Below are 16,420 nucleotides of genomic sequence, written 5' to 3' on the forward strand. Positions count from 1 at the left end.
ATCTAAAAGCTTAATTACAAGAAAACATTTCTCTACACATGATACTTGCAGATGTTAATTTGGAATTGCATCTGAGTTTCTGTAAATCTTTTCACTCTCTTCTCATCATTTTTGCTAGATATGTCAGTATGTTTAGAAGCACATTGGAAGAGAAATGTTGGTATTTTTGCCAAAACAAATTTTGTGACAAGTTATCTGCTAGTATTACTGTTCACTTACTTGGTATTTTCCAAGGTCTTCTGCATTTTCTTAGTCATCTTCTCAATGGCACTCTGTCTCTTCCCCTCTGGAAGGAGATCTATTTTGTTCAGGACTACCACCATCTTCTGGCAGGCAATTTGCCCAATTACCAAGCACTCTGCTGACTGTGTCTGCATCCCTTTTGTCACATCTATCACAAGCATCATTAAATCGATAATCTGGGCACCTGGAGGAGAACTCACAGTCAGTATTGCCACAGCATAAAAAGATTAAGGATCATTTTCTCAAATTGTTTCCATTTAAATTTGTCAACAAATGCCCAGAAAGACAAACAAAACACAAGTCAAAGTAAGCACTGAATTCCACAGCTCTTTTGAAATTAAGACCTTGGGAATTTAAGCTATTATAGGCTATAACTGAGTTATAAGAACTAGGGAAGAATGTGATAGTTCAAGTCTAAGGCTGTTATCACTGCATTAAAAAATACTAAGAAAATTAAGCTTGTAGCAACACAGGCATGACGTTTGCCTCAATTAAAAATTATAATTTAAGCAGCCAAGCAAGAATCTAATACAGCCCAAGAAACACACAGCAACACTGCAGAGAGCTGCACACTCAGAGCAACCCCAACAAGAGCCAACCAGGTACCCCATGCTACCTGCTTCCCACCATTTTTCTTTCCAAGACCAAAATTTCATAAAAGTGAAAACCGTGATCACCACCAGAGACAGGTTTATCCCAAGTCTAAAGAACTTACTGAATCCCTCAGTGTTAGAAAAAGGCAATTTAAAACCTGCAGTGTATTGTCATTCACTCCCAATTCAGATCCACGCAACTTGAACAAGTAATTTCAAACACAGGAACAGATCTGATTCCTAGATCTCTTTGTGTAAAGCTTCCTAAATTTTAGGCCGACATTACCTATCATGCTTATGGATTATTTTTATTTTTCAAAGTATTGTTGTCATGAACCCTTACTCTTTCGATTGAAGCAACCTGGATTTCACGGATTTAAATTAGTTTTCAAGGAACTTTTGATGAATGTTGGACCCTCCACTAACTACCTTCAGAATTTTCTTGTTTCATTTTGAGGTAACTGAAATACTCTGAATACCAAAACAGAAAAGTGCAACTGACTGAAGCGTTGAGAAAGTAAACACAAAAAAGTAACAAAAATTTAAAGCTGAAGTACCAGAAAGTCATATGCCAAGAAAAGCACATTTTGAAAGATGATAAAAGCTAGAAATCATGTAAAATTCCAGTTCTCCAACTTAAGTACTTTTAATATTGGCCTTAAGATCAGAAGAACAAGAAATCAATACAACTGTTCCTTGTTCCTCCACGCTGTCCAGCCTTTCCCTTGCCTTTTTTTTGCTTTTAAGGCTTTTACAATGGGTACGACAACAGCTCCCCTTGTTCCCAGTTCCCATGAACTCAGGATAGGAAATCATTCCGAGGTTGAAGTGCATGGGTGAATGAGTGGGTGGGAACTACAAGAAAAAAAAATTAGGGCTACAAATGACTATTTCAACCTACCAGACCTTTCATCTTGTAATAATGAATGTTAAGCCCTTCAGAGAACTAGTTGGATAATTATGGTATTTCCAGTGCTCCTGCAGAATTTTCACCAATCATTTCAAGTATCTCTCCCTGACAAACCAAAGATGGGCTTTATATCTTCAAAAGTAGTTTCCATTTTTATTGTCTCGGGAATTGTATTGATTTAGAGCTTGCTTAAATTTCAACACAAACATCATCAAGACTGTACAAAAGGCTCAGACTTTATACACCACTCAAGTCCAGACTTAAAGGTCAGAAACCAAGGGAAACAAACAGCATGAAAATAGTTTGAATAGGACAAAGTACTTAACAATTAGAATGGATCCATTTTTGTGAATGCATACAACAGGGCTGTTTTAAACCTAATACACATTTTGTATTACACTGTTCTTCACAGCTGACATCCTCAAAAGGAATGGGAATAAATAATGAAAACCAAACCATCAAGTCCAATTCTTTATTCATACTATAAAAAGGACATTCTGGTAACACAACAATGCTGCAGCCTGAGCCTTACCAAACATTACTGTGACTACTAAAGCACAGTGATCCTCATGCTCCAGAACTAAGCCAAAGCTAAAAGATCCAAACCTGGCCCTGAAAAGGGCAGCTGAGAAGATGCAGTATGTACAGTGTGGTATCTTTCCCTCCAAAGTACACAAAATCTGCACTGAACTGTAATATGTATCTTCAGTAAAAGGAGTCACTTTACCCTGAAGCTCGAAATCAACTGCTTCAAATTCATTTGCTATACAGCAAATGCTTGCAATTGATGCACTTATGAATCTATTAGCAACACTTTAAAAGAGCCATAAAAATCACCAGCCCTGTTGCTAGAAGGTTGAGGATGTCTGCCTTGGGGCATTGCCCCATCTTCATAGAAGATGAACAAAGAGAAATAACTGTACATTCCATGGAAAAACTCCAGAAACACCAGAAGATATTCCATGGCACTCCAGACAAAAAATACTTCAAGTCAGGGAAAGCAACAGCACACCCAAGTTCACAGACACTGTCAGCACAATTACTGTGCCTCCTCCAAAGCCCCAGTGCACCACATTGTACCTGGCCATAGCTCCTAAGAGCTGGCACAAGATGGGACAGAGGGCACAGCAGGCAGAGCTGGCACACAGGCAGGGTGGGAAGCTGCTGCCCTTCACAGGAGTCGTGGAGCCAAGGCAAAGACCACGACAGCTCTGACAGAAATACCTGAACTGCGCTCTCACCGAGGCATGAGGAGGTTTTGTAATGTTTTTTATGTGTTTACTCATGCATATCAAGGCAGGAGTGCTCAGGTTTACAGGACCCTTGAGTATCAAGGTGGAAAAATAATGTAAAAGCTTGGTTCCTCAACTTTCCTTTTTGAGCTGTTTAATTAACCATCTTTGGCAATTTATCTTCGTCTCAATCCCCCAGCTTCTCCTACACAGTTTTAAATTTTGGTTTATTCTAGAACCTATTTCCTTCATTGCCTATCAGCCATGCATAAAGTTCATTAAATACTAAAACAAAATCATCTAGAGAAGTATACTAGGATTCACCAATGTCACATTTAAAATCAGGAAAGTTGGCAAGATAAAAAAAGTGTAACCCTCTACCACAGAACATCTCATTCATTAAGTTTTCTCCTCATAACATATATAATATATAGCAGACTTAGAATATATTTAACTTCAAATTCACTACTTAAATCATCTCTAGTAAACAATCAGCTTACTGTCATATCAGAGTTCAATCAACAAAAGGACAATATTTCTGAATATTTTTTTACAGCAGAGTAAGATTTAACAAGGAACAGTGAAGCAAGGATGGACTATATCAGTACTCTCATGAATACAACCTCACTAGGAAAGATGTTTTAATTTGGACATAAAAATATTACAGATATACTATGTGGAGACTCAAAAAACAGTAACAAGAATTTTAAAAGGTGAAAATATTACTCACACCTGCACTATCTGAAAACAACATATCAGCCATGGGGTCTTGTGCAAAATGGAATAGAAGAACTGAAAGAAGTCATAGGACAAAAAAAGCACTCCTCAAAACTCCTCAAAAAGGAGGCAGAATATGGGCCTACACAGTTAAAAATAGTAATAGGGAAGAGATTATGGACTATTTGAATATTCTTCAAACCTTCAGAACAAGAAATGGCTTGAAATTACTTTGAACAAAGCAGAGACACGCGCAAAGGACAGGTCTGCATACAAGGAAGCACAGCAATCAAAAACATTTTATCTGCACTGAAGCAGGTCACATAGAATCAATGAAAAAGTTAAACTAAGATACTCAAATTATTTCTTTTACAGAGAAAACAGGGGTGTAACCTTTTATTTACCACTTCATCTATGAAAGACATGTTCAAGAACATTGAAAAGATAAATCCTGACATGTGATTCCTCACTTTGCTTGAAAATGAAAGATCAATTATTGGAGTACCCTTTGTGTGATGACACACAGCTCAGATGAAGCCCTGTAAAAAGCAAATGAAATAAACAAGTTGTCATCAGAAAACACAAGGGGGTGGAGAAAGATGGGAATTATACTTCAAAGATAAGCAGCTAAACCACAGCAAAAATAAAGTAGATAGTCTGAGTGAAGAAAAACAAACAAGAAAGATAAAACATGAACTGAGAGATTCTGGATGACAGCCAGATAGAGGAAAAACACAAGACCAGCAGCACAGCATCACAAAGACTGCCAGTGCCAGCTAAACCTGGAGGCAGCAGCACTCATTTGTATCACAAAAGTGACAGGGAACACAAAACTCAGAAAATAAGAAAAATACCTTCAGAGACAAGATAAAGAAAAGGTCCAGCTACTGCTTTGAACACACAACCCATGCCAGCTTCTGAATTTTGAAGAGTATCTGATTATATAAAGTCATCAAGGAAGTAATTTATTACTCTTTACTCAGGAGATTAGTTGAATCACAGATGTCAGAGATTGTGACACGTTTCCAAAGAGCAGAAGGAAGCAACTCAAGCTTCCCTAAAGTGCACTTGCAACATCATTCCTAGCTAGTTCTCACTCTTGGATTCTGAAAGAACCCCCCAGCTGCTGCCTGAGTACACTGAAAGAGAACAGTATGCATCTTAAAAGTATCTGTATTGATCAACTTTTAGTCTTTTGGAAAAAAATCACTGCATTCTCTATATTTGCATTATTCAGTTTAATGTATCTTCAAATCTTTACTGAAACAGGACAAAAAAGCCTGCCCAGAGTTCTAGGAAACAATGCTGCAGACCTTCATCCCTTCCATCAAATTCACTCCTCATAATTGTGTTTAGTGTCACACACAATTGGTAAAAACCAGCTCTTATATCAGTGTTCACAGGGAAACACCATGGGAGTACCCAAGATATCAGATGCATTTTGGAAAACAGTAAAGCGCCATAATTGCCATGTTTTATTCTGGAACAGAGCATTCCATATAAATAACAAATCTCCTTCAACCTCAACCACAGAGGCTGTTGCAGTTCTGCATGTACATGAACCCAAACCACCTTCCATTTGTGCAGCCTGCTGCATGCTTGTAAATTTTATACCCCAACTCCCAGACTGAGCTGTGTCCCTACAGCAAAACATAATATCAACACTGATTTAGAAAAAAATGATATTATTAGATCTAGGAAGACAAACAAACAGTTCGGCCTCATGTATTAGTAATACATTTTTGGAACTGATAAACAATTGTATTATACATGCATTGAGCCCACTTTCAGAACCATCCAGTTATAATCTACAAGCACTAAATTAGCTACCAATTCCTCAGTGAAAAAGCTCACCCAAAAGGCATTTTCAATAAACAAGCAGAATCTCAATTGGTTTGTCTTTACCAAATGTAGATCAAGAACATGAGAGCATTTAAGCTGTATTATTTTGGCAAGCATAACTAAAGTATTGCATTATATTCCCAATAATACATCAATATAAAGCTGACTTGGCTTCAAAAGGTAAAACCTGGTGAAGGGAGGGAAGAAGAGGGGATCAGGTCCCTGTGTGAACAAAGGGGACGCTTTGAATGCCACACAAACATGGAACATAGGCACAGATTCAGAGTGGTGGCTTCTTTAACCTACTGTGTCCTGTCCTTTTTGTGGTAATCTTTTTAGCTGACTTTGCACAAACAGTACAACTCTTGTTCACAGGCAGCAAAAGGAAGCAGAAAATGGAACTTGAAATGTAAAAATAAAATAATTGTGGGCCATGGGCTATAATTTGATTTCATGCTCTACAAGGAAATGAAAGAGGACTTCCTTAAACATACTTTTTTTTAAAAAAATATGCTTTTTACCATGTTAGGATTTCCTCTAGTGTAGAAGAGAAAATAGGATTGTAGAAAATGTACGTTCTCAAGTATCATTGCTACTCAAGGGCAAAGCTCTGTTTTAATGTGCACTTCCCATTCTGGGGAAGAGGAAATTCTTCAATTAATAAACCGGGTGGACTGAGGCGAGTTTTTAAGGTTTAATCAATTTCATCTGCACACAGGATAAAAAGACCAACTATTCTACCATTTTTACCTCCGCTATTCCACTTCCAAAAAAAAAAAAAAAGAAAAAAATTAAATCAATGTTTTATTTTAAATTCTTTGAGGTTAGTATCTCCTGTCTCAGGAAATATTGTCTATATCATGCAGAGAGTATCCAACTTCCCCTTTCACAGCCCCCTCCCTTCACTTTTTTTTGTTAAGAAACTTTATTCAGAAACAACTAAATTATTCCCTGTTTTCATATACAGTTGCACTCTGGGAGATGTTACAAGTCACACAGGATTTTGCTAGGTACCTTAGGGGAGGCACTGTGATGAATAAGGAAGATGTTTTACAGGATATGGAATCCCCCAAAATTCAAATAGAAAGAGGAGGTGTGATGCAGGGAGAGGCATGCACTCAACTGGGGAACATGAATTACACATGAAGAAACCTTCTGTAAAGCAATGTAAATTGTGGATCAAAACTGATACAACTCCTGTTAGGAACCACTTTGAAAAGAAAAGGAACTCTTGGAGCTCAAGGATCCCACCATCACTTCCAAAACAGCTCAGAGCACAAACAGGGAGTTGTGCAGCTTCAAACCCCAGAGCATTTGTAACATCAGATAGAAAGCATCACACTGGCAACCCACAACATTTCTGAGTGCACAGTAAAGCTTAAAATTAGAAGCATTATGTCATTGCATTAATTCTCTTCAGATGAAAACCAGCCACTCTGGTTGGTCTGTAATTGAGAGCTAGAAAGGGAAAGCAGTGTGCCCATAAGGGCATACATACTTGGAATGTCTTGTATGTCAAATGACACATTTATTACAATTATTTATTTGTAAACGTGAGCTCAACTCAACTACAAGTAGTAGGTGATAACTTCCTATAAGAAATAAAAGGGTTCTTTTGCAAAAGATGTCACACAAGAATCCCCTTGAATATACTTTATACTTCATCTGCAAGAAAAAACAGTGTGCCATATTGTTGTGAAGAGGATAAAGGATAATGCCTCTACCATCTCCTTTGTCAAGTCATCCAAAGATCTGTCTTGTTTGAGTAAGTTCTAACTACATGTCAGAAACAAGTCTGTGTTCTTCAAAGGGAGGAAATGCCTGTAATGATTAGAGTATGTCAATAAGCTTGATCAGCCATGCTGAAGTAGCACAAACAGAGCTGATAAAGCCTCCATGAAGGTCATGCTAAGAAAGACTGAGGAGTATCTTCCAATAATTTTTACATGCTGGTCTAGCCACTGGAATATTGTACACAGGATTAAGCTTATATGAAATGGATGAGTTATTGAGAAAAAAAAAATCACAAACAAACCCTAAAGTGAAAATATCCCCAAAAAACACAGAGCAACACAGGAAGAAAGATCCTTTGCAAGGATTTACAGAATGTAAGGAGTCTCATGCTGTCTTCAGCCTCTTCAGAGGAAAACCAAGCCTGAGAAATATCTGAACACTTTGGTAGTTTCCACCACTTATAGAAGAGAGACTATTCTTAAACAAGGCAAATACAGGATGCCCTTATTACAATCTGACTAAATTCACTGGTTAAACACACATTAAAATCACACCTAGTATTGTAAAAAAATTGCAAAATTACAGAGAAGCCTTCCTCCAATGACTTCCAAATAAAAATTCACTACTAAAGAGAGATTGCTATGAACCTTTTTAATTTAGGTAACACATTAATTTCCTCTACTTGTCCTCCCCTCTTCCCAGCACAAACTGAACCTCAGTACACCTCACCTCCTCCCAGCCTGAGCATAAGCTAGAGCAGCACAAGTAATGGCTAAGGACACATCCTTCCACAGCCAAGGAAATGCCATGATTAACATCCTTCACTTCCACTGAAAAGACAAAACATGCAAGGGGAAAAGGCAATTTTAGCCACGTGGTTTCAAGCCAGGGCAATCACACACTTCCCTCTGTTGTTGTGCTGATCTACATCAGCCTGTACACAGGAGGGATGCAGAAGCAGCTGTCAGTGAAGCACAGCAGTGAAAAGGCTCTGGCACCTGGTCATGGAGCCTCCATGAGCTGGGAAGTTCCTGCTCCCAGTTACCTTTCCCCAACACTGTGTTTATTTATGCTTCCCAAAGGCAAAGTTGAAGCTCAGACCAGTTAGCTCAACCCAGCCAGAGCAGGGAGCTCTCCCTGAGTCTGGCCAGGGGACGCAGCTCCTGCAGCACCGCAGGGAGAGCCAGAGCTGGCACAAGGGAGGCAGCAGGAGCAGCCAAGAGCTGCAAAGGCAAAAAGGGAACGAGCAAAGCAACCTCCTGTTTCTGGGGACAAGATGCTGCTGCAGGCCAAGGGGCTCAGTGAACAGCAGCCTGAGGAACTACAGAGAAACTTAAAGCTGAATAAACACTCTACATATTGTTAGGAGGAATTGAAAGAAACTCAAGTACATGTGCATATACACAAAACTTGTGCAATTACTTCAGAAAATGGTGAAAAGATAGTCATCATATGCTGTTCAATGCAAAACTGATAAGTTTAGAAGCAGCAAAGAAAGGTGAAGTATTAGACTTTGCCTATATATAATATAATATTGAAATAAAATACTGCATTTTGACCTGGTCACTTTCTGGAAAATGAATCTTAAAGTAGCTGCAAAAAAGGAAACAAGAAAAATGCAGTTAGGTCCTTCACAAAGAAAAATTCGTGTTAACTATGACAAAAACAAATGAAGTTGAATGAAAGAAGGGAAATAAAACACCTCTAATAAACAAGCACAATCAATTATATAATTTTAAATAGCACAACAATTCAAATTCAGTGCTGCTAAAAACCACTTGTCTTTAGACAAATAAAAATACAGCTTTGGTATTTTCACCACTAAGATTGTAAAGCTACATCCAGACAGATGAAGATTCATCTTTTAATAAAACATTTATGATTTTATCCTGTGTAAGAGGTATTAAGATGAAACTTAAAGTAAAGGATACTTAATTCCATCACTAACTTTCTTGTTTGTCCCTCTAAAACAATCATTTCTACTATTTCCAAAGAAAACGTAGCAAACCAGATGAGTGACTACTAGGGTCTGGCATTTAAATTCCTGTTCTTTAAATAAATATTTGTCAAAAATCAGAAAGTCCCCCCAAATGGAAATCCTATAGACAATGAGGGGAGAGCAAAGCAAACAATCCCTGCCTTGTAACATGAAATGCCATGTAATACATAGCATGTGTAAAAATGGAGGTAAGGCACTATATGAGAGAAGACGTCATCCTTCTTCCATATGCACAAAAATCTTTTTTCTATAATGTTACCTATTGCTAGATCTGAATTTCTATATTGACAGGGCACAAACTGGACAGAATCCAAAACAGACCTCTACTTATTTTAATGCTGAAAACATAAACTATGGTACATTTTTTAAAAGCCTACATATCTTGGAAGAGCAACAATCATTCTGAGTAGACACAGATGACTGCTACAAAAAAAGGTAGCATTTGCTGAATTACTCAACACCGTGGTATTTCAGCTGCATTAATTTCTTTCTTGGCTTGAAGTCAAAAGTGCATAAATTGTGAATTAGTTAGCAAACATTAACTTTTTAAAGTGTCATTCATACATATGTATATGCAAATGCAGACACCAGTAAAAGCTGAGAATTTAAATATTTAGGATACTGCACAAAACTACAGTTTTAACATTTTAGACTGAATGTCATTATACAGCTCATCAGCCATGGAGTACAATCTGTGGCATATACTAAGAAAAACTATTATTTCATAGACTTGAAAGCAAAAGAAAGCATAGAAGAAACCAAGCGGGTTATCACTATCCGAGTAACAAAACTGGTTTGCCTGGGGGTGTTTGGTGGGATTTTGTTTGTTTTTTGCACTACCTGTTTATATTACACCTAGCAGAAAAAAGTTCAGTTTCATATTTTGGAATTCAGGCCATAAAACATTTCAGGCTATTTCAATATTTTGAAGTTCCCAAATGTTATACAAAAATGGCACCTGTAATTCCACCAATTCATCTCAAACCCAAACTTAGAGATTGGCAATGAGGTGGCCTGCTCCTTTTGCCTGGAATTGTTTAATTCATAAAATAAGGTTTCTCAAACACTGTGACAGTAAGTTGTGTAAGAAATCAACACTTCATGTTAATTTCATGCATGTTCAGGAAAAAAGATGCAAAGTAAGAAAAATGTAAAACCCTGCTTTGACCTCCTCAGATGATAATGTGTGCTCAGGGTTCTAGTAAGCTTTACTAGTTCCTAATGAGTGATTAGTTCAAGTTTCAGACTTGTTATTCAGAGGTATTTTGTTTTGGTATCAAGGCCACGTGTGCCTTTGCACAGCTCTGAAGAGTTAAATGTAACTTAACATTACACTTGGGCCTTATATAGTGACCATAAATGGTCCCTGATGGTCCATAAAGTATTTACTGTAAACACTGAAAAGCAAACAGGTCAGAGGGCCAAGAAGAAAAAAAATACCCTTTTTATAGTCCTGACCCATACCAGCTTTACATTTGCTCTCTACAAGATCTCCTGCCAAGTTTCAAGAAAAAAGAGTAATTATATTTGTATGTGATAATGTTAAATACGGTGCAAAAAATGGAAATACAAGTATGACCATTGTGTCCTTTGCATCTTTCACAGATTACAGACAGAGACCATCTTTGAAGCTATTTCCAAGACCTGAAAGAGAAAACAGTAGCTTAGCAGTATAAAAAGAATCAAATGTCTGGAAGAACCACAAACCTGCACCAATGAGGACATGAGCCCATCTCCAGTTCTGACTGATTTCCTTCCACATGTCTGAAGTCCTCTGCTCCATCTCTAATGACTCAGTTCACACCACACAGAAACAGACTATTCCCAGCTTCAAGAATGTTGCACCTGAGGTTTCTCTACTATCTGGACTGTGGAGACAAACACTGAGTGAAAGCCTCTGTCATACCTACAACCATGGAAATTCCTGCTACCTCCCTGATACTACAGGATGCTCAGGCCAGAGCTGACAGCAGCCTATACCAGTATGCCTTTCACTGTGAATGATGAGTTATGCAAAACCAGGTTTATATTGGAAAGAGAAAAGCAGTACAAAAATTACTGGAATTACTTGATCTATTTTCCAAGACTGTTTCAGGGAGAGCAGCACATAAACAGCCACAAGTGCACACATCTTCCCTCAAGCAGAGAGCTCCTTCAGTAAGTGAACTCCTGTATTAGCTTTTCAGACAATTTAACACACAATTTCCAAGAAACGACCAAGTGAAAAGCTTCCCAACCAATGTGTTCATATTTCTGCCCATATTTGAATCTACTCTTGCATACAAGCCCAGTACTGGACTCAGAGAGGGGGCAAAACCAGACTCATGAACAGTAATACAAAGTTGCTATAAATTCTGTTCTCTATCAGTACTACTTCACACTCAGCTCTTCAACTTTTCAAGTTAACCTCATTTGTACAAGATGATATCTTTCCATTAGCATATCTAGGATTCAATCCCACCCATGCCCCCATGTTTTAACACAAAGAGAACCAGCACATCTCAAAAATCCTTACACAAGCAACACACAACTTTAGTACTTGATTATCTCAGGATGGAAAGAATAAGCTATGCCTAATGACAATTAGTTGTTTTTTTCCCAGAAGTCTTCAGACCTGTTACTACAGTGCATCTATTGCCTCCCTCAGGGTGCTTTGGAAAATTACTGAATTATAAACATCTTGGAACATGTTAGAATTTCTTTAAGCATATTTTTATCAGTTTAATATTAGATGACAAGGAGACTTTTTTGCTATCTTTTGTGTTAACTTCTTCAAGTCCTACCTAGCCAAAGGATATCTCTCTGTAAATTCTTGCTCACTCTTCTGCCATATCTTTGAAACATCAGTCTAAAGAAACGTTCCATGCAGCAGTCACTGGAGATAAGGACCACCACACAGGTAGACAGACCTGAATATACATTTAGATATGCAACTCCAAACTTCCAAAACCTACAAACAGCAGTTTGCATGCAGCTGAAAATAGGTACAGATATGAAAGTTGTACCTGAGAGATACTGCTGAACCACTTTGAAATTCTTGACTCCAATTAACTTTTCTCTACTTAAATTCAGTGTTTTAGGCTAGCTACTCTGAAAATCATGGAATGCACTGGAGTCTCCAAGAAACACATCAATTATCACCTTGAGCACAGAGATTTTCTACAGGATTCTCTTCTCTCCACCCCTCTGTCAATTCAAGGACAGTAATCTTACAGTGCACCTGCAGCTTTAGATAGCTCAACCACCACTAGTAAGAAATTTATTTAAAATCTTGTACAGAGCAAGAGCATATTTCTACAAGACTACCAAAACCAAATTTTCTTAAACAATTCTGTCACCAAGTCCAAAAGTAAAACTCCAACTCATCAGATTCTAAATCATTCTACAAAAAAACAAGTGTTCCATACAAAGCTGAAAAAAACTCCTCCCTCTTAAGTTGTTACAAGCCCTAAGCTACCTTGTCTTTGAAATAAAGTAAGAAAAAGTCTTGCACCCTGCATTAAGGAGCTTCTTTTATATTAAATCCAGTCCTATTATGTTTTTACAACACTGCATGTAACACACTGTCCTAACAAAAGAGTTATGGTAGAGTATGGGAAGATATTCCTGCACAGCTCTCAGATGTGCTTCATCTGAGAATGCAAAACAAGATTTTCTTTTTTTTAAATTAACAGTTTACATTTTGCTTTTATTTTTCTTCTCCCCTGTCCTGAAAAAAAAAAAAAAATTAAAGATTGCTAGGGGCAATGAAAAATGCATTCTTTAATTTTCTGTTCACCTTCCACAATATTGAAATAACATCAGTCAGGGTTATAAACATCTGTAATTGCCAGGGGAATGTACAATACATTCAAAAACTCCAGGCCCACATATCCTGTAGCTCTGCACTTCACAAACAAAAGGTTGGGGAAAGAAAGAGGGGGTGGGGTATAGGGAATAAAGGCTTAAAGATTAAAGTCACAGGCAGAGACAGACGGCTCCGTTTTTTAATAACTGAAAACACTAGTTGTGCCTGAATGTGCTCATTGTTTTATGGCAGGGGGGAGAGTCTCTGCATGCTGGACTGGCTGGCGACAGAACTGCCTTTGCATCAAAAATAAGATTTGCAAAAAAAAAAAAAAAAAAGAAAAAAAAAGAAAAAAGTCACCAAACCCACGCCCTAATTTCCCCTCTTGCAATGGTTAATGATGCTTTTAGGTAGCAGTCAACAAATTATCCCACCTTACCTTTATTAAACTGGGGACAACTTCATGGCTGGAAGTATTACCTGATGGAAACAGTGTAAGACACGGCTGCAGAGATGGCTGAAGGTTTTATGCTGTGAAGGAACACAGACTACGAACAAGAACATAACAAACAAGGACGTCTAGGGAACAGCAAGCTTATAAATCAATTTGTGAAAGGTTCTTCACACACTAAAAGCAGTGCTGCAAGGCTGAATTATGGTATAAGCAGATTTTTATATGTTTCAAGAAGCTTAGCTGTCATGAGGAAGTAGCCCTTACTTTTTAAAAGCATCAGCTATACTTTTAATGAATGAAAAGTTTCATGAGTTGGGTTCACTTCAGTCAGTAAAAAATGCTTTTATGTTAAAATATTGCACTAGACCATTAACAAATTCAAAGTGTTTCTTTTACGCTTTAAAGTAATTTTTCTCTCAAAAATTTAGGAGTACAAGCACTTACACACTACATGGCTACTCAACACCCAATAACTACAAATGTGTATTATTTTTTAATTCCATAATATTAATTTCTCTATTAATTTCTTCCAAATAATATAATACTTCTCATGATCCATTTCAGTGGAAAAATATTTGTGAGTTAGATCCACCAGGGCCCAGGAACAAATCTTAAGGTCAATGCAATGAGGCCAGTTCCACTGCTGGGTGCCAATGGACTACAGGTAAGCAAGCAGCCTCAACAAACATATGTAAATAAAAAAAAAATTAAATAACTCTTTCACTTTTACTCTAATCTAGCCTCAGGTATTACCATAAGAGAGCTTTTGTTTTAATGTATTTTTTTTTACCTGCCAACTTGGTTTAAGTATAGACAGAAAGGAGATAATTCAGTAAGACAACAGGCTCTTTCATCTAAAACCATGAAACTCCCAGTCATAACTTCTTGGGGAAACCTAAAATAAAGAGCAGGGAGCCACACAACAGGAGTCAATGAAAAGTAGTCTCCTGCCCCAAGCAAGCACGCTGTGCCGGGAGGAATCAGTGGCCACAATACACAGCTCCTCAGCCAAAAATGTCAGACCTGGAATGCTCCAGCTATCATCCCCTCTTTGTTGATGCAACACTTTTGCATCATCAGCCACTGGACATCTTGTTGAGATTAAAAATATTGTGGAGAGTTACTGTCTGTTGAGCAAGGAAAAAAAAAGACAAGAGCCCATGTCAGAAAGGGAGGGGAAAGGAAAAGCTGAAATATGAGCTCATAAGCCTGATGTGGAGAATAAAGACAGGCTTTGTTTTACCTCATTCATACCAAGTACAAACAAGAGACTCATCACTGTTTTGAGTTTGAACTGCAAAATTTGTTTTGTATGCAGCACTGCCCATTTTTTTCCTCACGTAACTCAATTTTTTACCCATCTTTCTCAAAAGTAGCTTTGGTGATGCTCCAATCAAGTACTTCAGAATAGATGAAACCTGTCTAGTAACAGATTCATTCTGCCCACACTACATTCTGACACTTCAGAAGCACTTCCAAAGGCATTCTCACACAGTAAAGACCAGCCTTGGTTATATAATTAATGTTGCCCTCATGTCCTTGTGCACCCAAAGAAAGTAACTAAAATTAAAATACAGAAGTATTTAAAAGAAAATAAAAATCAATTGAAGGACACACTGGCTATGTAGCCATACTAACAGTTAGGCATTAAGCTGGAGATACTTCTTTGGCCAAGAAGCATTAATTCTTTTTAAACTTTCAAATGCAGAATTCAGTTCAAAAATACAACACAATGTACAGTCTTAAAGGGCACAGTCTTTGGAAGATTAGAAGTAAAAAAAAAACAAAACAAAACAAAAACTAGAAAAAAAGTCTGTCCTCTGACAGAAACACTACCCACCAGTGCTGTCCCTAAAAGAGCTCAAGGGCAATACCAAAAGGCAGCACAGGAAAGCAGAATCTGGATTCTCCTTTCGTGCTCCTAGGAAAAGGCGAGGAGGGTGGTAATTTACCGTGTACAACCAAATTGTACATGAAAGTTTAAAACCAGCCAATTAAAGCTAACATTATGGAATGGAACTGAGGTCCGAGTGGAACGCATTAGACACGCATTCCGCACAGCGGCTCCAGAGTCCGCCTGCGAGGCGGGTACTGCACAAAGTACAAAGGGTCAAGAAGCTCCTCTCAAAGAGAGCCCCAGCTTTGAGCAGGAGTCAGCAGAGACTGCCCAAAACAACCAAACATGGTGCACAGCTGCAAAGTGACAGCAAGGCTGCAAAGCCAAGCCATTGCCTGCATCGACAGAATGCTAGGAAGAGAGTTTGAAAATTCGTCAATCAAGCAAGGGCAAATCTCACCACAACTGAGAACCAAATGGAGGGGGATAACAAGGAACAAAAGAAGAACACTCCTAAAACTGGCAGCAATAAATATGCCTATACCAGTTAAAATATCTTACATACATCCCTTTCACACACTCAACTACAGTGCATCTTCCAAGTGATTTTTCCTTTCTTTCAGCTACAGCTCTGTTCTCTTAAGCAGGTCAATGTAGAATGGGTAGAAGAGCTACTAATGCCTGGTAGGAAGTTGAAAGACAACTACCTTAAGTTACCAGGACTATGTTACATTTTGCCTTATAGTCTTCTGTATATTGGAGCATGGTCAACCCCAATTTTGATGCAAGTTTCTGGATTTAGGTGATAGCAATGCAGGAAACTGTCATGTTGGTACTCCAGCTGCAGAACATAACCCAATGGAAATACAAAGAGAGAACAATCAGGTTATTTCTTATGTCCTATATTTCAACATACAACTCCACACACATGCAAACTAGGAAATTAATTCAATGTCAAGATAAAAAAATTCTGTGAGACTTTATAGCACTACCACTCTCCAAACCTTCACCATCTCCAAACACCAACAAGAATTATAATCTTTACCAGAACAGTAGTTGGATCAAGGATGAA

The 16,420-nt window shown here is 37.9% G+C and overlaps 1 protein-coding gene across 10 annotated transcripts in view; it reads right to left on the reverse strand.

Moving 5' to 3' along the window:
* The window catches only part of EEFSEC (eukaryotic elongation factor, selenocysteine-tRNA specific), a 126,620-nt gene that overhangs the window by 88,883 nt on the left and 21,317 nt on the right, over window positions 1–16,420 (reverse strand). For 8 of the 10 annotated variants that reach the window (XM_064432705.1, XM_064432701.1, XM_064432697.1 and 5 more), the window contains exon 2: window positions 220–427. In XM_064432705.1, coding sequence (XP_064288775.1) covers window positions 220–407 — 188 coding nt within the window. In that variant the 5' untranslated portion in view covers window positions 408–427. Of the gene's footprint in view, window positions 1–219; window positions 428–8,000; window positions 8,035–10,977; window positions 11,106–16,420 lie in introns of those variants that run through there. The other 2 variants (XM_064432698.1, XM_064432699.1) reach the window with 2 other exon arrangements.

The sequence above is a fragment of the Passer domesticus genome, chromosome 9 (genome assembly GCF_036417665.1).
Source record: "Passer domesticus isolate bPasDom1 chromosome 9, bPasDom1.hap1, whole genome shotgun sequence".
Classification (NCBI taxonomy): Eukaryota; Metazoa; Chordata; class Aves; order Passeriformes; family Passeridae; genus Passer; species Passer domesticus.